Below are 27322 nucleotides of genomic sequence, written 5' to 3' on the forward strand. Positions count from 1 at the left end.
CTCTTAGTGTTCTACAGATGTCCACCAAGTAAATTGCAGCATACAGTTCTTCCTTAGCTTCCACTCCTCTCATGGAATGAACAGATGATGATGTTTGGAAAGGACAACCAGCTTTAAAATGGCAAAAAGCAATAGCACATGTAATGCTTGTAATTATTTATTGTTTAGAAAGTGGACAATATTTTTGCAGAGGATTGAAGGTAATGAAAAGTCGTTTGATATAGAATTTAAAATGCTGTCAAATGTCTGATGAATGTACAGTTTTTTTCAGATGTGAAACTGGGATAGTGGAAAAAAGCTGTATGCACTAGAGGCTCATTCAGATGAAATGTGATGGAAATTTTGGAATACGTTTTGAGTTAGTCAAAAGAATTACTTTGTTTACCTTTAATGTTAAAAGCCAGAGTTTTACTCACTGTTTTGGCTGGTGTCAAGTCTAGTAATGATGTAGTTTTCAAAGAGAGATACTTAATGTCCATCTGATGAACAGTCTGAAATGGTGCTCTTACAAGTTGATTGAGAACCGTGTTAAGTTCGCACACAGCGGAATGAGGCTGCACTAGTGGATAACCTACTTTAGGCAGGGATCACGACCAGTTCCTTGCAGGTGATTGCGCACTTTACGAATGCAAATAACATAACAAAGAGATTTCCTTCCACAGCTTGTGGTAGAAAATCAAAGAGTCAGTGGCTTCCAGGGGGAGTGGAGTATAGTGCTCTCTCATCCCAGTAGTTCAAATGCAGCGTTTAGATCTAAAGCAAAACTGATTACTGTGCATTTCTAAGGAATAATTCAAGAATGTAAATCTATGATCGGCCTAATACTGGAGAACTGTAATGAAAAAAGACTGACATTCCCCAGTCTCGCTGCCTCGATAGCACCCTTTAGTGGTCTGTTCCCATGAGGCACAGGGTCAAGACTGATTGACATATGGCTGGGTCCAAAACTGGGTTGGCGTAGTGGGCATAAGAACGATGGATTCTACCCAGATCTCTTGACTGGGGGAGAATGTTTGAATCATTCAGTTTACAGTTTACAGTTTATTCCTTTTATTCGGTTACCACTTATTTGCAACCATAAAAAGTACAGATAAAAACTTATCAAAAATAAAAAAGTTATTTTACATAGCAAAAAAGTAAAACATATATGCATTTACACAAAAACACTTAAATCAAACAAGAGTTTCTCTTATTTTGATAGCAGTTTTTAGGAATGTGGCTATACATTTAGCAGAATGAGTTGAGTTCAGAAGTTGTAGGGAAAGGTAAGCTGTGTGACAGGACCTATGACCATATAATCGGAGAAGTGGTAATATCCAAGTTCTGCGTGGGGTCTTATAATATGAGCAGAAGAAAGTAATATGAAGGGTTGATTGAGTCGATACTCCATCACACGGACAGTTCATAATATGTTTCGACCAATACTGTATTCGGGGAAAGGAAACCAGTCGAAAAAATGTATTAAAACGAAATCTTGTCAAAAGATATTTTTCCAAATTAGACAAATAGTATGTTAAATACGGTTGTATAAAATTAACTGGTTGAATCGCTTGGATTTGTAAGTTAGAGTGTTTTTGAATCTCGATTGTACTCCGTAGTTCTCTTAAGTGGTCCATGCTAATTTTCTTTAGGGCTTTCCGAGATATATCCTCCACACTCGGTGGGTCATCAAAATACGAACTCCGACCTAGGTCTTTAAAGAAGTTCTCCACATATGCTAGCCAGGGGATCCTCCGCCAGTTTGTTAAGGCCGTACAGTCCTCAATCAGTGAGCGAGTCAGATGACATTCTGGTTTTGACCATATACGTTGCCATAGGATTGGTTGGACACGTATATAGTCCGTATTATAATCCATTCCAAGCTCATTGTGTGTAGCAGAATCATTCAGCATTCCGTCCATCATTTGTTGAAGTTAGACATGCTCACAAGTCTCCAATATGTTTCTCCAAGGAGTATCCTACTAACTGTTAGAAAATGGCTGTGAAAATATTCTGTGCACTGGTTGGCTGGAATTATGGATTTTGGTGACAAAGTCAACAGGATGAGAATTATGATCCTTCGGACTAATGAATATCTGATAGCTTTACATAGCTCTCTTGTTAGCTCAGACAGAACTGGGACTAATCACATTTGAAAATATCAGGTAATTGATAGAATTGTTTTGGACATTATTAGCATTGGTAAGTTATCTTGTTTTGACTTTAATCATAGACATACAAACTTTGGGTAAAAAAAACCTTGTAATTAATACTTCACTAAGGAAATACCAAAGCATTGAAAATAAACTTTGGTCATGTTTCTTTAGTTAATAAACCCATTGTAGAAGGTATATCATTTTGTAGATTGTAGTGCCATTCTTGTGCTATTTATTATTTTCAATGTAAACATTTTGCTCTAATCATTAAATATTTATAAAATCCGCCTTTTGTTTTTGCTGTTAAATTGGTGTTTCCCTTTCAATTCAGCTGTACTAAGCACATCATTAGCAGCATGCTTAATCTCTAAATCCCATATTCTAGCAACTAATGTAACTGCCTTCCTTCCATCTTTGTATTTATTTCAAAATTAGAGTACAAATTAGAGGCACTGAATGTATCCCATGCCATTCAAGGGTTATACAATGATGGCTTAGTTTTTTTTTCATTTGTATACATTTTGTTTTCAACAATAATGCATCATAAAATTATCTGGATCAATTATGGCATTACTCTCTACATAGATGTATTTCTATATTCACAAAAATCGCTAATTACTTTTGGTTCAATAGACAGGACAATGCAAGGAAAACAATGTAGATCTTGATCTTAAATGCATTGAGTAATATGTATTGTGTCTCTAAACTGGATTTTATATTGTGCCACATATCTACTAAACCGAAGTTTGCCTCAAGCCTGGGTTAAACGCTATTGGATCAGATTGTGAGCCCCCTCCTATCTTTATAGTATAAAAGCACTCCCCCCCCCCCCCATCTGTCCTTCTCACAATTTGGACTCTTAATAGCCTTCATTTTTATATTACATTTGAGATGCAGCTCCTTTAGAGGCCACCAATGTTTTTAAAACTCTCTTCTGATTTGTGATGTGTTTTTTTGCATGCATGTCTCAGCTGGGCTTATCAATTGTCCCCCCGATTTTTAACCATGTAACATGTTTATATTTTACCTTGCTCTATTATTTAGGCCATTTCAAGCTTCAATATTTGTCATGTTTACCTTTTTTAACATCAGCAGTAGTTTCCGTTTTTTTATGTTTCTAAACATGCACTTCAATTCTTCTTCAAAGTAATGTTCAGATTCATGCCACATGAATATTGAAAAATGACACAACAGATAGTGGCTATCGACAAGGAGTCATTATGGAGGTGACAGAAAGCAGAATTACTCTTGTGAACTGTTGGGAATAACTTGTTGCATAAATTAACTTGTTCATTCAAAAGAAGAGAGGATTTGGAAAGGAACACAATAGCTAGTGACCTATATTTGTTCCAAAGTAGGAAACTGCAATAGTGGCAGCCGCAGGTTTAATGAAGTATCATCAGCTGTTCAATTCTGAAGCATTTATCTTACAGTAGATATGTGATGCAAATCTAAAAGCAAGAGCAGGATACAAACACAGAACAGCTCAAGTCTGCCAGACACAATACCTGTAAATACATGTAAAGACAAAAATTGTCTTTACATTAGATTAGTGTCTGTGCTAAGTGGTCGTCAGTGTACACTCCAAATCCTGAGCATGTTCACATCCGTATTAGCCTACTGAAAAACACTTCTCTTTCTTACATCAATCATAGTTCTTCATTTTATTGTATTTGAATTTTTTTGCGTTATCCAGGCAATATCATTTACATCACTTTAGAAAATTATATAAAACCATAATGCAGATTTATATAGACTAAAGTAACGTTCATAAATATAACAATACAACAATGTTTAAGGTGAAACCAACTGAGCAGGCCAAGAGATAGTTAATGGGGGAGCTTGGAAATAGGATAGAGCTTGACTGTGTCGGAGACAGAAAACGCGAGAGCAGCCCAGTGAATAAATGTGAAAATACTGCTTTGCAAACAGAGAGGTCTCCAGCTGAGAAGCACCCTTCTAAAATGTCTGACTGCCAGACGCCACCTACTTCTGCACCTTGCCAAGGTAAACAAACTTATATCAGGCAACCTGGGTAAAATAATGGTACAATCTTGTTTGAGAATTAATGGAGTAAGCGGAAAATAACAATGAGCTTGGCTTGTTGCCTAAATATTCCTCCTACAGATTACAGGAAACAGGAACCCGCAATGAGAACAGACCACAATGTTTTGGGACGATAAAGGATACCACTGCAGAATGATACCACAGCCCTTACTAGAACACTAGCAAACAGTGTTGAGGGCATGGAAAAAAGAAATTGTAAAATAGGCTGAGAAGGAATAATAAGGAATGCCACCCCATGGGTCCGTGACGACCTAAAGGAACTGAAGCAGCTGCCTGGATTTAAGAAATGGTATCACATATTTAGAAGAAAATAGGTTCCAGGTGACTGGAAATTGTGTGATTCATGGTATGAAATCACTTGAGGCACGATGTACGAAGGGCGGTTCTCAAACTCTTGTTAACAGTTCTTCTTTTTGAGATGGAGTCACATTCCAATATGGATATATGCAGGAGGTCGCAAAACCTCCTGACTTAAGGATATTAATAAGGCAAGCGGCATTTCACAACCTCATAGTAGACTGACAAATGTCTGTGTGTTATTCTGCCGCAGGGTTCTACTACCACAATGATGCTCAGAACTTGCAACTTCTTCTGTGTTTAGGTCAAGTGGGAAACTAGGTCTTTTTGCTTTATGATAGAAAGCTATATTTTTTAAATGTTTTAAACTTCCTTGTGATTCCTATGTAGCTAAACCGGAACTGGCAGTTGTCCAACATTCCTTTTAAAACTCCATACTCAAATCTTTAAAGCCAAAGAACTTTCATCATTGGTACTCAAGTAAGATACCTCTATGCAGTCTGATGGACCTAGAAAATCTTAAGGAAAATAATCACCTACATATATAAAATGAATCAAATGAATGATTTGATTTATACCAATCACAAAAGCTCAGTATAAAATAAAATGCTCAATTAATGACCCAAAATATTTTTTTTGTTTTATTAAACACCAATGGTCTCGCCAGTCTCATTGCATACCTGTCTCAAAAACAACAGTCTCAATCTTCTTTAATTCTTGGGAAAAATTCACAACATAAACAAAGATACACGTGGCTTACTATCTCCACTCCAATCAGCAATCCACACTGAGACCACATTCCGATCAGTTGTTATCTCCATCTTGACTCGACTCATTTACCCTCCTGTACATTTTAATAATGCATTATCCCCAACAATTGTCAAAACAGGATTGTAAATGCTCATATTTTGACTTCAATTTTCGAATACAAAATGGGCAATATAATCAGCGATGGTGTATGCACAGGTTTTGTGAGCAGTACTTTTGCATTTTTCTATATTCACACTCACCATTATGACCAATCAAAAACTGGTAATAAGTGTAAGTGAAAGTCCTAAATGCAATTTGCCATACATTATAGTTGACACTAGTATAATATGGGCCCAAAGCAAGCTTTTTGGCTGTATTGTCAGGGATCAAATGAAGACCACAATATATTTCTTTCAGCTCTAAAATCTGATCAAATGACTCCAATACAGAAGAAATACCATATGGATCATAGTGATCCGTTGAAACTTAGGGCAATCTTCAAACTGGGAATTTTCTAAACACATTTATCAAGGATGCTTATTGGCAATTTTGGATCTACCTTCTGGTTTTGATGCAATAAATCCTGCTTCCTTCGATGTGTGTTCTCTATATTGACTGTTCTTTTTATTTATTATTTATTTATTTATTACATTTATAGAGCGCATGAATCACCCCAACCGGGGGTATCTCCGCGCTGTGACTGCCTTTGACAACCAGTAAGAGTAAGATCAGAACAGCGGGGTTTTTAGCAGCTTTCTGAAGGCTAGGTAGTTGGAGCTGAGACGTCAGTGGATGCGCAGCAGATACCAATATTTTTTTTTTTAAATATTTTTTTATTTAAAAATGTTTTATATAGCGCTGGCTGGACCCAAGGGTATCAAAGCGCTATACATGGGTATTCTTTGCAATATATAGCAAAATTTACAATGAGGTAGTATTCATAAACCAATACAAATGGTAGAAAGCAACTTAAATATTACACAATCAAATTACACAAATTGCAATAGGCTACACCAAATCCTGATCAATTAGGCTAGTGAGAGAGGGAAAGGATGGAAAAGAGGGAGGTAGGGTATAGGAATGGGGCGAGGCTAGGGGGGTAGGTTAAGGCAATATTGCTATACATGGATAAATAATTGTAATGTAACAGAATTACAATGAAGTAGAACTCAAAACCCATCCAGACAGTAAAAACAACTCCAGTTTTACACAATCAAATTACATGGATTGCAATGGGCTACAGCAAGTCCTGGGAGATTAGCCTAGCGTGGGAGGGAAAGGATGGAGAAATGGGGGGAAGGGAATGGGGCTGAGGAGGGGGAAGGTTAAGGCAATATAGTGGGGCCAAATAGGAAAAGCCCCCCCCACCGACCCTGTTTTATGCAAGGTATGTGAAGGAGATCCTTGGACCTTGAACAAAGGGTCCTAGTAGGAATGTATCTGACCAGCTTGTCTGTCATATACCTTGGTCCTAAGTTGTTTAGGGCTTTGTAGACCATATAGCAACTTTTTAATTTGATCATTTTACGAAAGGGTAGCCAAAGCAGCTTACGGAGTAGGAGCAGGGAGGCAATTCTGGGGGGGCGTTAGTCACTAATCGGGCTGCAGTGTTCTGGACTACCTGCAGTCTGTTCAAGGAAGATTTCTTGGCTGAAATCAGCAGAGCGTTGCCATAGTCCAGACAGATTAGGACCAATGCCTGTATCAGGATTTTCCGCGAGGATAGCGGAAGTAGGGGGAAGACTCTGCGAAGAAGGCTAAGTATCTGGAAACAGGCCCCAGTTGTTGTGGTGGCATGCTCCTCTAAGCTTAACTTCTGGTCAGTTCGGACCCCTAGGTTCTTTACTACTTGTTTTGGGGACGGGCAGTGCCCAGTTCTCCTGGCCACCAATTGGGCGACCACCTTGTTACTGCTTCTCTGAATAACATAATTTCAGTTTTCTCTGCATTCAACTGAAGGAAGTTATTACTCATCCAATCAGTGATAGCTTTCATGCCCTTCGAAAAGGTGGTCTGAATGTTGGTGTTATTCTTGTCAAAAGAGAGAAGCAGTTGTGTGTCGTCGGCATAAGAAATTGGTATGAATCCTACATTTCTTAATAGTCCAGCCAGTGGAGTAACATAAATGTTGAACAGAGTAGGGCTCAAACATGAGCCCTGTGGTACTCCCTTGGTAACATTAGTGTCTGTGATCTAAAAGGGCCTAGTTTGATGGTTCGAGTTCTTTCAACCAGAAAATTAGTCATCCATTTTAGTGCTTTCCCCTGGACGCCTATATCTCTGAGTTTCCCCAGCAGGATCTGGTGGGAGATAGTGGTGAATGCTGCAGACATGTCAAGCAGTATTAGGAGCACTGGTTGACCATTGTCAGCTAGCATTCGGAGGTTATCGGTGACTGTCACCAATGCAGACTCCGTGCTGTGTCTAGGTCGGAATCCTGATTGTTAGGGGTCAAGGCAGTTGGAGGACTCTATAAATTCAGACAAGTATTTATTAACGTGCTTCTCTAGAAGTTTACTTAATAAGGGGAGTAAAGAAATAAGGCCGTAGTTAGAGACATCTTCTGGAGGGGGTTTGACATACTTCCTCATGGGTAGTGGCCTGCTAGCCACAGCCACTATATATGTGCCCCAGCTCCGCCCGGTTGGCAATTGTAACGACTGCCGACCGGCGGAAAAGCAGCGGACAGATTTTCCGTCTGCCGCGATACCCACCGCCATTGTAATCTGGCAGTGGGTAGATCATGTTACGATGGCGTGACGGTATCCTATGACGGACTCGGTGACAGAGTTGTTTACCCTTTTCTTCTCCAGGCAACTGAAACCAGCGGTTCCAGAGACGGTGCCCAGAAGCCAGGTGAGGTCTTTGATGTTCCTTAGACCTCATGAACAAGGGGCAAGCTCCACTTCAAGCCCTTGGAGAATCTCACTCAAGCAGGGGACCCAGCACACAGCAAAGTCCTTCTCCTTTTCTTGGCAGAAACAGCCACTGCAGGCCAACCCCAGACAACACACAGCAAAGGGGCACTACTCCTCCTCCAGTTTCTCCAGCTCTTCTCCGTGGCAAAGGTTCCTCTGGATTTCCCAGAAGTGATCTAAAGTTCTGGGGTCTGGGCCCCATTATTTATACAGCAAAATCCTTTGTTCTCCGAAGGCAGAGAGCGTCCCACTCAAAACCAGTTCTGTCTTCAGTGGAGCAACTTCCTGACAGGAGATGGAGACAGTATTGTGGAAGGCAGACCAGGCCCATTCAGATGACAGGAAATCTCCTCCCCCTACTCTAAATGCAGCCCGGGTCTATTCAGCCCAGCCTTGACTTATTCAGACTCTCTGGAGCCATTGCTCATCCCCAGCCCCTATCACTCCAAAGCCAGACAGTCGATACACATCCCAGCAGAGGCACACTGGATGGCTAAGCAAGAAAATACCTACTTTCAAAAAGTGGTATTTTCAAACACAGAATGTAAAAATCACCTTCACTAAAAGATGCATTTCTACATTCTGAGTTCAGGCAAACTAAACTTTGTTTTCCCACCGTGTTACCAGGGGTAGTTATGTTTGTAAGATGTTATAAGCAAACTCCCCATTCTATCCTATGGGAACAGGTAGCCTTGCAATAGTGAAAAACTAAATTGGCAGTATTTCACTATCAGGACATGCCACTCACACCAGGGCATGTCCTCCCTTTTATCTACAGTGCACCCTGCCAACAAGGGTACCTTGGGCCTACCTAAGGGGTGACTACCATGTAAGAAAAGGGTAGGGTAAGGCTTGGCAAGTGAGCACACTTGCCAGTCGACATGGCAGTACTAGACTGCACACAGATACTGCAGTGGCAGGTCTAAGTCACATTTACAGGCTGCTGATGTGGTTGACACAATCAGTGCTGCAAGTCCACTTAGCAGCATTTGATTTACAGGCCCTGGGCATACACAGTGCACTGTACTAGGGGATGACTAGTAAAGCAAATATGCCAATCATGGAATCCCTCATCCATAACAATAATTTACAAAGAGAGCACTTGCACTTTGGCACTGAATAGCAGTGGCAAAGTGTCCAAAGCTTTTAGACCAGCAAAAAATGAAGTCCAACACAAAGCAAAAACACAGGAGGCAAAGGCAAACATACAGGGGGAAACCCACGCCAATGGTGCTAGGTCTAACACAGGTCTGCTGAACCCTGAGGGAAGGATGAATTATATTAAAAGGATGGGCATGTGTCCAGACAGTAAAAACCCTGCCATCTAGTTTTTTCTACCGTGGAAAGGCTAATGTATGGAGTAACATGCTGACAATTCAGCAGTTCTAACTTCTAAATGAGACTACTAAAGATGATACTTAAAGGTATCAATCGAATCATCGCATTAAACCTGACATGTTGCTTAAGATTAATTTAATGTAACTTTTTAACAAAAGGCAACTTTAGAAAGTTGCCATTGTGTAGCTGTTTATGGTTGCACACAGGGTCCGGTCTTCCAGACAGCCTTCTGCCCTCCTGGAAGGAGGTGAGAACAAGTCTCAGGAAGTCAAACAATAGATATTCTATGGGAAGAGGTGCACCCTCCTCCTGGCAGGGTGGCCAAGTTTGGGTGTGAGCCCAAAAGGCAAGCTTCAAAGGGGAAACTGTCTTTAATGGGCGATTGGTATAAATGCAAGGAAGGGGCAGCTCTTTTGTTTAGGAAGACAGCCTGGCATTTCAGATAGGGAGGGAAAAGTCATTGTCAAACCGGTTTTTCATGTGGAAAGTAGATCCCTAATAGCAACACCTATGGGTTGGGTTGGGGAGCTCCACACACCAAGAGAAGGGTCCTGCCATATGGTAGTAGGCAGGAAGGTGCATTTTGGGCTAGCCATATGCCACACTTCAAGGAAACTTGTCACTAGGCTAGAGGAGACTAAGTAGCCCATTGGCTAGTAGTCGCCACATCCCCCAAAGACAAGAAACGGGCATAAAAATGGCACCCATGGGACCCAGGCCTCAGATCACGTCTGAACTGGAACAAGGACCAAAGAAAGACTGCCCTGCTTTTCCTTGGACCTAGCAAGAGAGGCTGCACCAAAGACTGAACTGCAGCTGCTGAACTTTGGGTTAACCCTGCCCATGGAAAATTCGTCCCGAGCCTCAGACAGTGACTCCAAGAGTAAGTTGGTTGACTCCTTGGGCATTAGAAGACAAACAAGCCTGGTTTTGGAAGTTGGTAGACCAGAATACTTCATCACCGAAGTGCAGCTTGGGAGACCAAGTCCCTGCCCTCAAAAGTTGCAACTTTGTCCACTGGACCTGGGAGAGTCATAGGAGTTCATCTTGATTGCTCAATACAGACCTTACAGCCAGTTGAAGGGAACCACTAGCTTTGTTGTAACTGGACACCTGCAGACTAATGGCAACTGGTTTTTGCTGGACTACAAGAGGACTTCATGGGACGTTGACCCCAAACGCCAAAGTCACCAGCCTTGCTCGAAGACTCTGGGGTGGCTACAGGAAGACCTGCTCAACGGAAGACCCCTTTCATTGGCTCATCCTCATCGGGCATCCTGTATCCCGTGCATTAGGACCACTCCATTAAAGTGCATGGAGGTTCGCCCATAGAGCCTGGAACTGTACTGGAGTCTGTATTTACTACATGGCAACTGCTTTACTTGACCTTATTCATCTCAGTTACTTGCTTACTGTCAGAGTTGGTCACCATAAGTCCAATTAAAGCTGTTTGCAAGTAACTTGTCTGGCTAACCCTAATCAGCAAAATTACAATGATTTATAGTGCTGAGTGAAAATCTGCGATATATGTTTTCTTTAAATAATCTTGTCTCTAGAACACTCCAGTGAATTTTTGTCATTGAGGTATTCAAACCTATAAATACAACCTATTATTGCAAATTAGTGTTGGGTTTTCACTGAGTCTCTTTTTTCTCTTTTTCAAATGATTTGGTACTTCTTAGTGCTTAACATTTGTTCCTTTGATAAAGCCTGATGTTGTGACCCACAGCTATCCAGGACTGAGCTAAGGTTTTACAAACAAACCTGATTCTACCTGATAACAATGGTACCATTTATACATGGTGATGTCTCACAACCAAACCATATAGTAATCCATACTACTGAATTCACTGAGGGCATGGAACACATCAAAACATAACATGAATTTCCATCACTGCTCACATAGATCTGACCTCAGATCATAGAGTACCATGAAAACTTTACAAAAAGGTCCATGCAGCTCAGGTTCAGGCTGCATACAATAACAATTATTTCAGATAAAGTTGTGACTCCAATTTTTCTTTTAATCAGGTAGGAGCCAGACATAATAAAATTTCCTATTGGACTACCTAACCTGTTTTAGCCTTCATTTTCACACACATCTACACTCACTAGGCCCTTTACCCACACCTCACCTAACGGCAAGGAACAAAAGATCTCTGCCAAAGAGCCCCTCATTTGGTTGCCGTCGGGTATTGCAGCGCCGACACGACGAGGAGCAGGCCGAATGATGAAGCATCACACCTACCTGGCTGGGTGTGTGAGGGCCCTAGTTCTGTAGGAAGGAATTCCCCTCTCGACCCACACAGTCTGGACCACTGTGTCCTTGTTAGCTTATCTCTGTATACCTCTCTCTACTCCTACTAGACCAACCTAGGAACTGTAAACCACTGTCGCGTTCATTAAACTCGAAAGAATAGGGCAGAGAAGTCTACCCTCTAAACTGTTTCCCGTAATGCAGGGACATCGTTGCATGAAGTACGGCAGGCCACTGAAATACATGCCCCAGAAAGCAGTGGGGCCTCTCAGGAAACCATGCACAGTGACCCGCCCACGATATAAGCCTTTCTGGGGCAAAGGGCCGGTGCCTTGACAATCTCGTTTGCTCGTCGGATGGAAAGCGGACACTTTCTTTCCCGCCGGATTCATCGAACCATCTAGCCTCGGAGAGATTCTAGAGAGGACTTCATAAGACCTGTGTTAGTTTCCCTGAGCACGGTCTGCCGTGTACTTTTTCCGTGCCTCTAACCGTTTTTTAGGTCTCGCGACCTGTCGAGACTATAGGGGCTTAAACAGACTTTAACTAACTGGCGATTTGATGCTGTGCCCGTGCGCTTTTAGGTCAATGCGCAAGCGCATTGACCTAAAATGCGCGTGCACAGCATCAAATCGCCAGCCATCTGTTCCCCAGCAGCTCTTACCGCTCCACCCCACAAGCTTCCCCCAGCGTGCGCTCTGGCTCAGCCGAGCCGCACTCCTCCCACACCTTTGAAGTGAAGCTTCACTTCAAAGGCCCCTGCTGCTTCACACTATATCCAGGCGTGTCGCATTTCTCCTCCCCCCTCCCCACAGCAATGCCGGCCGTACTTTCACTTTGACGGCCGTAGGCCGTCTCTCGTGTTTCTCCTCCCCCCTCCCAGTGTTTTTTTTTTTTAAACTTGTTTTATTTGCGGTGTGACACAGTGCCTTCTAATTGCTGGGTGAGCTTACACTCAAAAACTTTCACTTTGACGGCCGCAGGCCGTCTCTCATGTTTCTCCTCCCCCTCCCAGTGTGTTTTTTTTTTTTTTTAAGTTGTTTTACTTGCCATCATGCATCCTAATCCAAACTTCTGCAGTTGACTGACGTTGTGTGATTCTGTGTAAAGGACTTTATTTCACTATGGCTTCAAGTGTAAAACAACCATTGAAAATGCAATAGGCCTCGCCTTTTATTAAGTTAAAGCCATTTGCTTTGCTAAACAATACCATTAGCTAAGCAAATGACTTTAACTTAATCAAAGGCGAGACCTATTGCATTTTCAATGCTTGTTTTAAACGGAGCCGTGTGCTTTTTCCCTGGAGAGTGAGGACTTCACAAGTAAGCACCGACTGCTGCCGTGTACTTTTTTCCCGTGCCTCTGGCAGCCTTCAAAGGAGCCGCATTGCTCTTTATCTGGAGAGTGAGGAATTCACAAGTGAGCGCTGGCAGCCGTCGCTGTATTGTTTACGTCTCCAGGCGGGGAGGCATCAGGTACTATGACCGTGTTAGTATAGATTGGAAAAGCAGCAAGCGCTCCTTCAGAGTGGATTTAACTTTTGAACGCTCAGAAGCGGTGAATTAGAGGTTCAATCTTCCTCAGTGACCCCCTCACCCCCCCCCGTGGATACTCCTGGTTGGGCCTGTTTTGTATCTTAACATTTGAGACTCTATCTTTTACATATGCTGTGCTGTAACAGTATACATGGACGATTCCTGTCTATCTTCTGGCAAAAGTAGGACCATTCCTACAGAGACATATGCGGCTGCTGTTTCCATGTAGAGTTATGATCGCATTACTCACTGGTAATTTCCTGCTTGTTTGATATATATAGTCATTGGTCCCTGATACATGCTGTTTGGTCTTCTCCAGTATTATTTGTAATTGTCTTCTTTTGTATTCCCTGCAGTTGCTCTGAATACATCCCTAGACCAGACCTAAGAAAGACAGGATTATCAACAGGATTTATTGTTTTGTCCCCTTCCCTTTTCCCCGGGATGCTATTTTCCATAGCTGTGTCCAAACATACTGTGGAAGGTAGTGCTCAGGTGAGGAGGGAGGCTTCTCTGCACAACATCGTTCCCGCTGGCTGCTGTGCAGAGGTTAGTGGTGAACTACTCACTCTTGCGCGTCTGACAACCCGACAACCACTTAGGAACTGCATACCTCTTTTTGTTTCACTGCATACAATAACAAGCATTTGCAATGCAATAGGTTTCGCATTTGCAAGAGTTTGAGCTTTTGGCATTTTTAATGACATTGCCTTTTATTTATGTGTTTTGAAAACCTGCAAGGGGTGCATAAACAGGCACTTTATATGTATAGTTGTTGCTTACAAGAAGCAAAGCTGTCAGTAACTGCGCCTCTTGTACTGCCAGCCTTGCTTCTCGTAAGCAAGGACTATAGGTACAAAATGGGTGTTTACGCACCACTTTCAGGTTTTCAAAACACATAAATAAATCAAATCAAATCAATCAGTCTTTATTTCGATCATACTGCTCATAAAAGACACATAAAATATTTACAAGAATACAGTAAATAGTCTTTGAATAAAAAACAGAATCTCTAAAATAAGCAGATAAAATACATCACAGTGATTGGTAGTAACAGGCGATGAAACCACGTTAAAAATTATAATTTTAAAAGAGACAACATTCATTGCAAAGATATGTCTACTTGGGATTCTAGTCTAACACCAATATCGATTTTCAAATGTCATTACATTTGTGCGTCTACTTAAAGAGAGCCCATATAAACTACTACATACAGAAAAATGACTGAACATCAGGCAATGGGTTGGTACTGTTCGATAGCGGCTGTTGCTTTTAATGAATGTGACCAAATTCTCCATATCCAGCTTAAAAATATTGCTATGGCTATCACAATAGACTCTTGACTGCTGGTCTTCAATATTCTTAAGGCCGTTGCACGTGACCTGGTACCCAAGTTACGACATATCAGTTTTAGCTATCTGCTTCGTGGGGATGTATAGGCCGAACATACATATAGAATGTGGGATAGCGTTTTATCCTGATCTAAACAGAATTCACATTTACTATCTCTGGACTGTTTCCATTTGGCAGTGAGGGATTTAATTTCACTCGGAACTGATAAAATAGTTTCCTATCACTTGGCCTATCAACATAATCCCAGAAAATTTCAAACGTAGGCTCTGGCTTATGTTCCAGAAAAGTAATGGTGAATATACGATTACTGGTAGATACCACGGCTTTCTCTCTTAACATAACCCAATATGCCTCTTTGTATGCTTATTTGGCGGGAAACGTGTGCCCAGCCGGATCTTCCCATAAGTGAGTCATACCCATATTCACCAGGGAGCATTTTATCTTCTGGAGCCAAGTAATCTAGTGAGACGTGTCAGCGTCTCTGACATCTTTAAGCGAGTTTGCATAATGTAAATGTTCCGGGGTTGACCACAATCTTCACCAGAAGGCAAGAGGTCTAACTCTTGCGGCCTCAGCAAATGTATTGCATCCCAGGTCAAAGTATAGTGGTGTGAGAGGTGTATTCTGGGGAAGGCCAGTAAGGCCTCTCACAAATTTGTTCTGGGCTATGGTTAATGGCAAAACATGCTCGAACCCCCAGAGTTCTGCTCCGTAAAGGCCATGATTTTCGTGTTGTAGATCTTAAGAACTGGGCCTACCGGCTTGGTTTTGGAGAGCCTTTGCTCACTTAATAGTGGTCCTGCAAGTTGAGAGTGCTTGAGTGCCGTTACCTCTATCTGGGGCTTCAAATCCAGTTTTTTCCCCAATGTAATCGCCAGATAGGTAAATACATCTGTTTGTTCCAATAGGACCCCATTCAAAAAGAGCCTACCCATAACCGCCTTGTGCTTGTGCAGAACCATAAACTTGGTTTAAAAGGCATTGTCAAATGCGAGACCTGTTGCAATGCAAATGCTTGTTTAAAACTTCAGTACACTAGCTCAGAAGTTGCTTTCCACAGCTAAATAAACAGAAGGACGCCTCGGTCCTCCAGAACAGTGCAGATTTGGGGGAAGTGTGGGGGGGGGGCAGGCGAGGCAGAGCTGCCATCAGATTGACAGGGCTGTAATCAGGGAGGAGCACTGTTATCAGGAGAAGGGGGATTGACTGCAGGAACTGCCAGTCTCCGGGGCAGGGGCTGCCTCTATTGAATGGTGGCGGACTGCTGGCTGCAGCTCTCGCTGCGCTGGTTCTTTTTCTCATGCAGTTCTATTGCTGAGCACTGACGAGCAGAGAGAGAGCTTATCTCACCTGCTGCTGCTAGGGTGGGAGGTGCTGAAATCCTCTGGTTTTGATTGATTCCTATCTCTGTTTATTATTGATTTTGGGCAGGTATGCACCAAAATGTCTTTCAAATTCCCCGCCCTCTTGTGGGAGAACATTGGTTTCGGGATGTTGAGTTTCCCACTGTTTATAATGCGCCACCGCTTTTTTGACTATCATGGTAACACTATATACAGGTGCATTCATCTAGGTAAGGAGCTGCATGTATTTACAAGCCTATATGGCCAGCCGGCTTGTCCGCTGGGCAGCAGTTGTTTTAAGTAACCGTATGTATTTTGTGTACACACATTAGGTGTGCACTTCACTGTATCCTGATTATAGGTTCTATTAGGAGTGGTACGCACAGGGTTGGACCCCGTGTAGTCCTGATGAAGAGCTTGTAGAGGACAGCTCGAAACATGTTGACACAGACGCAATACTAGGGAAACAAACTCATTAAGGTCAGGTTTCTCTCTGGTATTAACCCCTGATTTTAACCATAGGGGAGGGAATAAAATAGTAGCTCACAAGTTATGTATTTTAAAGACTTATCTTGCTTCCACTCCACATCACTGCACCTCACATAGTCCATAACTAAGTGCTCCTATGTAGTTCGCAAGTTGCAGCACGCCTCAATCTGTAGAGGATTGAGAGGAACCCTAATGATGAAGCATGCCACCTAGGGGAAACCCTGGTGGGTTGGGTGTAAAGGTGATTACAACTAACTTTTGTTGAATTCTAGTCTAGTTCCTCCATAGGTTGGTTTTTTTCCGATATACTTAAATTTTGTGTAACGATTGTGAAATAACACATGAAACTGGGGCAGTCTCAATGGCGTGACCAAAACAGCAAAACAAAGGGACAAATGTAAGCTATTCAATGATGAAAACAAAAGAAATTCGAAAGCACATGAAGGAACCAATCAAAAGCAATTGATGTGCTAAATGCCAATTGAGGAGATACAGCATGTCTCGCAGAGCAGCGCATGCGTGCTGACTCCAAGCTCGCCCTAAAAAGGGACACAACCAACACACCATTAGTCACCAGTTTGGAAGGTGAGTTTCACCTGTAAAACAAGTTTTTTCCAGGGCCAGCTTTGACATGTGTGGGGACAGGTTAGTGAACTGATGTTTAATCTCATTGCATAGAAATTATACCTTCTCTGAAGTTTTTTAATATTTGAACATGCATTTAACAACCCTGTTTGTGGTAATACATGAACAGAGAATTTCTTTTTAAAACAAAGGCATGTGCTGAGGCTGCATGTCGAGAAAAACATTACAGTGTTCATCATGCATTCACTGTTGTCTCAGGGATACCCGTCACATAGCCTGCAGATCACACAAGATTAGCATCAAACACTATTAATTAGAACTCACCTGTGCTGAGTCTATCATGAACTCGTAATCTCTGGCCATACTAGAGGTGCTAGGTGTTGGCTGTAAAAGGTAGATGAGCCGCATCCATCTTTGGAACAAGTCCTCCTCTTTTTCTGGTGGGGCGTGAAGCTGCAGGTAAAAGCTGCGACCACTCGCCAGTTTCAGTTTGATTTGTCGCATAGCGATGTTACTGACAGATAACCTCACAAGCTTTAATGGAAAGAGTCTGGACCACATAAAACATAATCAGTTCCTTCTTGGTATCTACACTAAGTTCTTTAATCTCAAGAATAGAAAATAAACAATGTTACCTGCTCACACCTTGGATGTAATCCCACCACCAGCCCCTTGCAACCCTTGACTACCGTCAATACTATCTTCACAATCCGTACAAAACACTATCACCACAATCATGTAGAAAAACTAATATAACTGTCACAATTCAAAAGAAAGCCCAGTCAGTCGCACAACTCAACTGTTAGACCTGGCACCGTGGCATGGTTACTCAGCCTTTTTGCCTCTACCGCCTGTATTTTTGATGTTATGCTAGACTTTGTTTTTGCTGGTTTATTTGCTCTGGGCACTTTACCACTACTGATCAGTGCTAAAGTGCAAGTTCTCCCTGTGTAAATTGTGATTCTGATTCGTTCTCTATGATTGGCATATTTGATTTGCTAGTGAGTCCCTACAAAATCACAATGTGTATTCCCACAGCCTGTAAATCATATGCTATTAGTGTTCTTGCAGCACTGGTTAGTCCACCCACATGAGTAGTCCTGTAAAGCTGTCTCAGGCCTGCCAGTGCAGTGTCTGTGAATGCAGTTGTTAACTGCCAGGTCAACCTGGCAAGTGCAACCAATTGCCATGCCTAACCTTCTCTTGTAAGGCCTAAGGTATCCCCATGGGTAGGGTGCAGTGTATGCAGAAGTGCCGACACGCCGAAACGGCTACTGCAGGCTTTCTACTGTTGGCCCTTATCATGGAGGCCCAGGTCGCACTTTGATGATACTTACTACTTGATGGTGTTTGGACCCTATGCAATTACAATTGACGCATCTCGCCATATATTCATTGCCCTGACGAAGTTCACCCCATGAACGAAACGCGTTGGCTGATGTTTGTTTTCTTTTCCTTTGGATATATTTAAATAAAGAAGATACCTACGAAGACACTGAGCATGCTTCTTTATTAAACGCTACTTTACCTTGGGAGTGCAGAAGCAGATTGTGTACACTGTTCATCCAATTGATATCTAGACTTTACTTTGGGTGACTATTCTGAGGCCAGAGCGGCACTTGGAGTCCGCCGTTGGATCTTTATGTCTATGATAGTGAAATACTGCCAATTTAGTTTTTTTCCTATTTCAAGGACTAGTTCTCCCATTGGCTATCATTGGATCTGCCTTTAACATCTTTCACAAGTGTAACTTTCAATTAGGTACATCTAGAGATTTGGAGATTGGGCTCTCTGAGACTGCCACACAAAGGGAGTTGGGGTGTGCCCTGCATATCCTGATGGGCAATCACCAGGCCGATGGGCCTTCCTGACCTAGAGTGGTGGGAGAAGTTGTCACTGACACCTAAATAGGGCTGTGCCTGACCTCTCACAATGCTGTCTCGACTCCCTTGGAGTGTGTCTGGAGCAAAGACAGGGCAAGGCAAGAACTTGTGCACTAGAATGACTATCCTTTGAAGAATGCATACTTCAGAGGCCAAAGGTATAAGTATGTGACCTAAAACTCCAGACTTCTAGAACACTTCTAGATCAAGAGGAGAATCTGCTTAAAAGACGAACTGGAAAGCTGTTAGGAGGAGTACTACTTCTGTCTTGGAGAGGAAAGGGATTGGACTTTGCTGTGTATCCTGCTTGTGAAGTTTCTCCAAGGACTTGTGTGTGCTTGCCTCATGTTAAGGGTTATCAAACACTTCACCTGCAGAATTCCTGAACTCCACTGCTGGGAGATCTGACATACCAAGTGGTGCCAATTCCAGTTCTGGGCCCTTGGAGGTGGCTACGGCTGCAAAAAAACTACAAAAGGCTTGAAAATGACGCCTTGCCCTTCCAGCACCTGGTTTTCCGACACAGCACTGCAGTGAGGGAAAACGTTCCACACACCGTCACATTGAGGCCAAAGAAATCAAGGCAGCACCTGCCCGCAGCCGAAGAAACCACTGCAGCCCGAGTTCAGCGCACTGTGTTTCATAAGTCCAAGACCCCTCGTACTAACTCCGATGCAGGCCCTGCTGTGTGGCTGAAAGTACCGACGCATCGTGAAGAAATCGATGCAGCACCTGTTTGCTGCCACATGGACCTCCCGTAATCCTGCATTTCCACGCATCGCACCTGTATGCCAAGTTTTCCACTGCATCACCCACAGACTGGAACCGTCTGAATCACTTCCCCTTACAGTCCGGATTCAATGCAAAACTTCTCCTGCATGCACCAGAAGTGATGCATCGCCTCCCCAGGGACTCAGGAATCAATGCATTGCTATGTTTCTGACACTTTCCTCCTCTGCGGGACTGTTTTTCTTTGTGGATTTTGACGCTTCTGAGGTACTTTGTATAAAAACACCGCATCAATAGAGTTCTTTGGACAGAATTACTTAAAACCTTTAAAAAGTGATGTCTTGAATTCTGCATGTTGGATTTTTGTTGTTTTGGTCTTGTTTGGTTTACATAAAGATGGTTTATTTTGCTAAACTGGTGTGGTGCCCAGTTTTTGTGTTTTCACTCTGTTACGATGTGTGTTATGTACATATTGCCTCTGAGCTAGGGCTGATTGCTCATGCCAAGCTATCAAAGGGGTGAGCAGGGATTATCTTGGGTGTGTAATCCACTTACCCTGACTTGAAGGAAGGGTCCATACATGTCACTGGCAACTAGATACCCCCATTTCCAACACTGGTGATCAGTGGTGAGGATAGGTCTTGAGTTTGTAATTTGACATACAGTGTTTGGTGTACACTATTACTGAGTGCAGATCATTATGTGACCACATACTGCTTTTTCATTTTTCCTGTTTTATGATAGCCCTTGAAGTATCACTAAATCATGTTTCAGTGGGGTGAGCAAGAAAGTGATGTTGCAGATTTGGTATTTGAGATTGAGAGTTTGCAGTCGTGGCTCAGCTTAAACAGTTCTGGAAGGATTTTGAATGCTCAATTAGAAGTTCCGCTAGGAAGGGGGAGCAGTAAAAGGCACTTAGGGCCTGGTGGGCAGCATGAGAAACTGGGCAGGCTGAGAACAAGAATGCAGATCTGAATGCACAGAGCCAGCAATGGGATTTTGGAGCTCCGGATCTGCTTGTGGGAGCATCTTCCAGGAGTGGCAGAAGTGTCATCTAGGAGTCTGATCCCAGAGAAACTGGAGAATGGGCGACAGGCCAGAAAGCAAAAGAGAGAGCTTGAGAAGCTCAGGTTAGAGAGCAAAACGTTTGGGAAGGAGAAGTCCCTTGCTCTGGAGACGAAGAAATTGCTTGGAGCTCACAAGTTAAGTTTGAAGGAGCTGGACATCAAGACCAAGCAGGAAGAGTCCAGTTCAAATGGTGGCAGGGTGCGTCCATTGCAGTCTGAGCGTAGGGTGCAAATTCCCATTGATTTGGTAAAGGATTACAAGAGGGAGGATGACATAGACAGCTCGTTTTTGGGGTATGAGTCAGCTCTCCAGATGCATGAGGTGCCTGACATACACTGGAGGGCGGGCCTGTGGAAGCAGTTTGCGGTAGAGGGGAGGGATGCCTTTACAACCCTAGGACCACCCCAGGATCTCACCTATTCTACCATGAAGGTATTGTCTCACGCCAGAACAGTACAAGGGGATGTTTAGATATTTGAATAAATCTGATTCTCATACTTGGTTGGAATATGTTAATAATTTTTGCAAAGCACTGGATGGTTGGATAAAGGGCAGACAGGTAACTGAGACTCAGGGGTTGTATAATGTGATTTCTTGAGAGCACTTGTATAGTCTTTACTTTCCAGAGCTGTGCCAGAATTTGATTAACGCAAAACCAAAGGGGATGATGGACGGAGTGTTGAACATTGCAAGCAATCACCCCCAGTCAACTGATCTGGGTTTAATCCATCATCATTCTTTAGCTCACTCTGCCTCCCCAGTTCAGACATGGCCATATACAAATCAGTCTGACCCTATACCTCATGAGAACAGTCCAGCCTGAACTGCCAAGCCATGTCTTCCCTGGACTGGAAACAAGCATAGTGGGACCGGTTTCTGGCTAATCAGCCATCATCATCCAGGTTAGCTTGAATCCAGTGGCAAAGTGAGCAAGGGACCCACGTCTGGGCATAACCTGCCAACTTAGGGCGAACAACGCTAAACCAAAGGGGATGATGGATAGAGTGTTTAACATTGCAGGCACCCACCCCCAGTCAACTGATCTGGGTTTAATCCATCATCATTCTTTAGCTCACTCGCCACCCCAGTTCAGACATGGCATATGCAAATCAGTCTGACCCTGTGCCTCATGGGAACAGTCCAGCCCGAACTGCCAAGCCATATCTTCCCTGGACTGGAAACAAGCATCCTAGGACCGTTTTCTGGCTAATTAGCCGTCATCAGCCAGGCTAGCTTGAATCCAGTGGCAAAGTGAGAAAGGGACTCACGTCTGGGCATACCCTGCCAATATAGGGCAAACAAAGAAAAACGAAAGGGGATGATGGACACTCCAGAGTGCTGAACATTGCAAAGACTCACCCCCGGGTTTAATCCATCATCATTCTTTAGCTCACTCCGCCACCCCAGTTCAGACATGGCCATATGCAAATCAGTCTGACCCTGTGCCTCATGGGAACAGTCCAGCTAGCCTGGTTGAAGGGTGACATACCCTGAAACCGGTCCCAGGATGCTGGTTTCCGGTCCAGGGAGGACCTGGCTTGGCAGTTCGGTCTGGACTGTTCCCATGAGGCACAGGGTCAAGACTGATTTGCATATGGCTAAGTCTAAACTGGTGTGGCATGGTGAGCAAAAGAACGGTGGATTTAACCCAGATCTTTTGACTGGGGAGAATGTTTGCATTGTCAGCATTCCGTCCATCATTTGTTTACTGTAACATAATTTGATTAACAGCAAGTTGGATGACCCCAGAAAGCTTGCTCAGAAGGCAGACCTCTGGAAGAGTACCAGGGTCCACAAGGGATATGTGAGAGACTCTGCCAAGGGTGGGCAGGGTTCTTGGAAGAAGAGTTGGGGGACAAGGGTAAACAGAAGGAGTTCTCAAAAGGCCCCCAATCTAGTCCCCCAGGTAAGAAAAAGCCTTGCATCTCTACAGTTAAGCCTGCAGAGAGGGGTCCCTGCAAGTGTTTTGTATGTGGTCAAGAGAGTCACATGAGAGGGGATCCCAAATGTCCCCAGTGGACTACGGTACAAACTGGTGCGCAGTCGCAGGGTTGGCCAGTGTAGCCCTTGGGGAGGAGTTGGTTCCAGGAGAAGGGTAGGAGCCAGCTGAGATGACCCTTGTCTTACTAGGAGGCATTGAGATGGTCCAGAAGACCCGAGTGCCTGAGAACACTAAGAAATACATGCAGTGGGTGACCCTCAATGGACAGAGTGTGGAGGCTCTGAGAAACACCAGAGCCAGTGTGACCAAGTTAAAGTGTCACCTAGTCTCTGAAGAACAGGTAGCCCCAAATGTGTGCCACCGAATAGTTGCAGTAGACAACTCTGAGTGCCAGTACAAGGTGGCACAGGTTCCCTTAGAACTGGGGGAGGGAGGTAGTCTCCAGTTCCTTGAGGATAGCTGTGAGTCTATTCATGCCTGTTGATTCTCTGCTGGGAAATGACCTGGAGATTCCCCTTTGGGTGAGGTGGCACACCAGTCACACTTGAGATGGTGGGTTGCCTGATTGGGCATGCGTGACCACTTGGTCCATGGCAGCTAGTAGGGGTGATCAAAAGGACCTAGAGCCTGAAAGTGTGGCCCAGGTCCCTGCTAGGAAGAGGAGGGGCAGAAGGCGTGGAAAAGCCCTGTAATTTCCCACAGTCCGGGAGGAGGCGGACCCTGAGGAGGAAGCCCCAGAACCTACAGGGGAGCAAGTGGCCAAACTGGAAGACTTGCCTGAGCTCACCCATGTGTCAGCAAGAAGGGGATCCCACTAGGGAGGAATTCTGCAGGGAGCAGAAAGAATGTCCTACTCTTGAGGGTCTGAGGTAGATGGCTGTGGACCAGGCAGCTGGCAAGGAGTCTGGATCACCCCGGATTTACTAGGAGAATGGCCTCTTGTATAGTGATCCTAAGGTTGCTGATCCTGGGGCAGCCTGTGTGCTGGTGGTACACTATCGCTTCAGATCCTTGCTACTGGGTCTGGTTCATGATGTGCCTTTGGATGGACATTTGGGGCATGACAAGACCTTTGACAGGCTTGTCACCCACTTCTGTTGGCCCCAAATGAGAAGGCACTCTGATGCACATTGCTGGTCTTGCCAAACTTGCCAGGCAAGAGTGGAGGAAGATGTAGGTCTCTGCTCCAGCCCTCCCCTGTCATGACCACCCCTACTGAGCAGATGAGCATCAACACTGTGGCACCTCTGAACCCCAATACATTCATGGGCAACAGGTTTATCCTGGTCCTGGTGGGCCATGCCAACTGGAACCTGGAAGTTATACCGCTGAGAATAATGACGCCACCTGTGGTGCGACGGGCATTGATGGGGATATTTTCCCGTGTGGGTTTCCCCACAGAGCTGGTATCTGACTGGGGTACCAAGTTCATATCCACATATATGAAGTCTTAGTGGGAGCAGTGTGGTGTAAGCTACAAGTTCACCATGCCTAACCACCCCCAAGATAATGGGTTAGTTGAGAGATCAACCGGACCCTGAAAGGCATGATTTTCAGTCTAACCAACTCCATGAGGCATAAGTGGGATGTCTCCTTGCCATACCTTTTCTTTGCTTACAGGGAGATACAAAAGGGACTTGGCTTTAGCTCCCTTTGAGCTGCTGTATGGGGACCCTGGAAGGGGACCTCTGAGTCTGGTGACAGAAGGCTGTGAGGATGCTCCCAGGAAGCCCCCCTAGGATGTATTTAGGTACACGTTGGCCTTCAGAAACTAGACTGCCCAATTCAGGAAACTCACTCAGGCGAACCTGGAAGTAAGCCAGGAGGGCATGAAATGCTGGTATGACCAGAATACCACTCTGGTTGCGTTTCAGCTTTGCCAGAAAGTGTGGGTCATGGACCCAGTGGAGCCGCGTGCTCTCCAAGACAAATGGATTTGGCCTTTTGAGGTGGTGTACCGCAAGAGTGATATCACCTATCTGGTGAACTTGCAGACTCCAAGGACCCCTTGGAGGGTCCTACATGTGAACCGCTTCAGACCTCACTTTGAGAGGTCTGAAGTTACTACTCCTGGTTACAGATGATGGAATGGAGGAGGAGAGTGGGCCTCTTCCTGACCTCCTGTGTGCCAGGGAGCAAGATTGGTCTGAGAGGGTGTGAACCCCCGCCAACACTGACCCTGAAAGAGCAGGCTGATTGTCACCAGTTACTGAGACAGTTTGCCTCTCTGTTTCCCTTGACCCCAGGAGTTACTCACTGGTGTACCCATGATGTAGTCAATGGGGATACTGCACCTGTAAACCACAAAATTTACAGGTTGACTGACGATTTCAAAGCCAGCATCAAGGATGAAATTTCCAAGATGCTAGCATATGGGGTGATAGAGCCCTCCAACTGTCCTTGGGCCAGCCCAGTGGTCATGGTCCCAAAGGCTGCTGCAGCCAGTGCCACACCTGAACTGCGATTGTGTGTGGACTACCGTAGGCTCAACGCCATCACTAAGACTGACACACCCCATCCCCAGAGTTGATGAACTCATAGATCAGCTGGGAGCTGCCAAGTTCCTCAGCAAGTTTGACTTTACGTCTGGGTACTGGCAGATTGCCTTGAACGACGGGGCCAAAGAGAGGTTAGCATTCTCAACACCAGAGGGGCACTTCCAGTTCCATGAGATGCCCTTTGAGTTGAAGAACACCCCTGCCACCTTTCAGAGGTTGGTCAACCAGGTTTTGGCGGGACTGGAGGCTTTCAGCGCCTCCTACCTGGATGACATTGCAGTGTTCAGTTCCAGTTGGGAATATCGCTAGCATCCCTCTGGGAAGTATTGAAGGTTCTGCAGAAGGCAGGCCTCACTATCAAGGCCAGTAAGTGCTGTATAGGCCAGGGGTCTGAGGTGTACTTGAAAACCAGGTAGGAAGCGGCCATGCAGTGACCGTACAACCCAATTTTGATACCATTCTGGTGTGGGCGCTCTCCAAGACCCAGACAGCGATTGGAGGCTTGTTAGGTCTCACAGGTTATTACAGGAGATTTGTGAAGGGGCGTGGCACCATTTTTGCTTTCTTAATGGAGCTGACTTCTAGGAAGCCGCCCAGAAAAGTGATCTGGACTGAGTCTGAGACTAGTTTTGATACCCTGAAGGTTACCATGTGCACGGTGCCCATGCTTAAGGCACCTGACTTTGCCAAGGAATTCGATGTGCAGACAGACACTTCAGAGAATGGGGTGGGGGCAGTTCTAGCAAAGTTAAACGAATAGAGCCTAAAACAACCTGTAGCCTTCATGAGCAGGAGGTTATTTCCTGGGAAAAGAGGTGGAGCTCAATCGAGAAAGAAGCTTTTGCTGTGGTCTGAGCACTGAAGAAGCTAACATCCGACTTGTTTAGGACTCACTTCTGGGTTCAGACAGTCCGCAGACCCCTGAGATGGTTAATGCATATGAGGGGTGAGAACCCAAAGCTGTTGAGGTGGTCCATTCCTCTACACTGGATGGACTTTATGGTGGAACACAGCCCTGGTACAGAACACGCCAATACTGATGATCTGTCCAGATTCTTGCACCTTTGTGATGACAACTCCCAGGAGGTTTGGGTAGTTGTCTCGACTTTCAGCTGGCGGGGACAGGGGTTAGACCTGGCATCCTTGCCGTAGTTTTCCGTCTTTTGCCTCTACCTCCTGGTTTATTTTAATATTATGCTGGATTTGGTTTTTGCTACTTATGTACTCTGGGCACTTTACAACTGCTGATCAGTGCTAAAGTGCCTAGTAAAGCACACTGTGCAGGTCCAGGGCCTGTAAATCAGATAATACTGGTGGGCCTGCAGCACTGCTTGTGCCACCCACATGAGTAACCCTATAAACCTGTCTCAGGCTTGCCATTGCAGTGTCTGTGAGTGCAGGTGTAAACTGCCAGATCGACCAGGCAAGTGCAACTACTCTTCAGGCCCAAACCTTCCCTTTTGCTACATGTAAGGCAGTGAAATACTGCCAGATTAGTTTTCAGTATTGCAAGGACTAGCGCTCCCAAAGCCTAGCATTGGAGCTGCCTTGTAATATCCTACAAGTGCAACTTTCAATTAGGAACAGCTAGGGATTTAGAGTTTGGGCTCGAGCTCAGAATTTAGAAACACATATTTTATTAAATGCGGCTTTTAAAGTGTGTGCTAAATGCCACTTTTAGAAAGTGGGCATTTTTTTGTTTTACCATCCTGTGCCTCTGCCTGCCTTTGGAATGATCGTCTGGTTTAGACTGACAGGGGCCTGTTTGTGCATTCAATCTAGACAGTCACACAAAGGGAGTTGAGGTGTGTTCTGCATATCTTGATGCTAGAGTAGTGGGAGGAGTTGTCACTTACACCTGAAAAGGGCTGTGCCTGGCCTCTCACAATACTATCCCGTACCCCTTTGGAGTGTGTCTAGAGCCAAGACAGGGCAAGGCAAGAACTTGTGCACCACAAAGCCTATCCTTTGAAGAATGCCTACTTCAAAGGCTAAACGGGGTATAAGTATTGGACCTAAACCCCCAAACTTCTAGAACACTTCTGGATCAAGAGAAGACTTTGCTAGGAAGAAGAGCTGTAAGGAGGAGTTCTGCCCCTTTGCTGTGTGTTGCTTTGCAGGGTTCGCCTGCAGTT

At 44.3% G+C, this 27322-nt stretch overlaps 1 protein-coding gene across 6 annotated transcripts in view; it reads right to left on the reverse strand.

The window, feature by feature from the left end:
- Positions 1-27322, reverse strand: part of GARIN5A (golgi associated RAB2 interactor 5A) — a 341662-nt gene that overhangs the window by 149726 nt on the left and 164614 nt on the right. For all 6 annotated transcript variants that reach the window (XM_078655307.1, XM_078655308.1, XM_078655304.1 and 3 more), the window contains one exon: positions 17392-17617. In XM_078655307.1, coding sequence (XP_078511433.1) covers positions 17392-17617 — 226 coding nt within the window. The remainder of the gene's footprint in view (positions 1-17391; positions 17618-27322) is intronic.

Source organism: Lissotriton helveticus, chromosome 7, assembly GCF_964261635.1.
Source record: "Lissotriton helveticus chromosome 7, aLisHel1.1, whole genome shotgun sequence".
In the NCBI taxonomy this organism is placed as follows: Eukaryota; Metazoa; Chordata; class Amphibia; order Caudata; family Salamandridae; genus Lissotriton; species Lissotriton helveticus.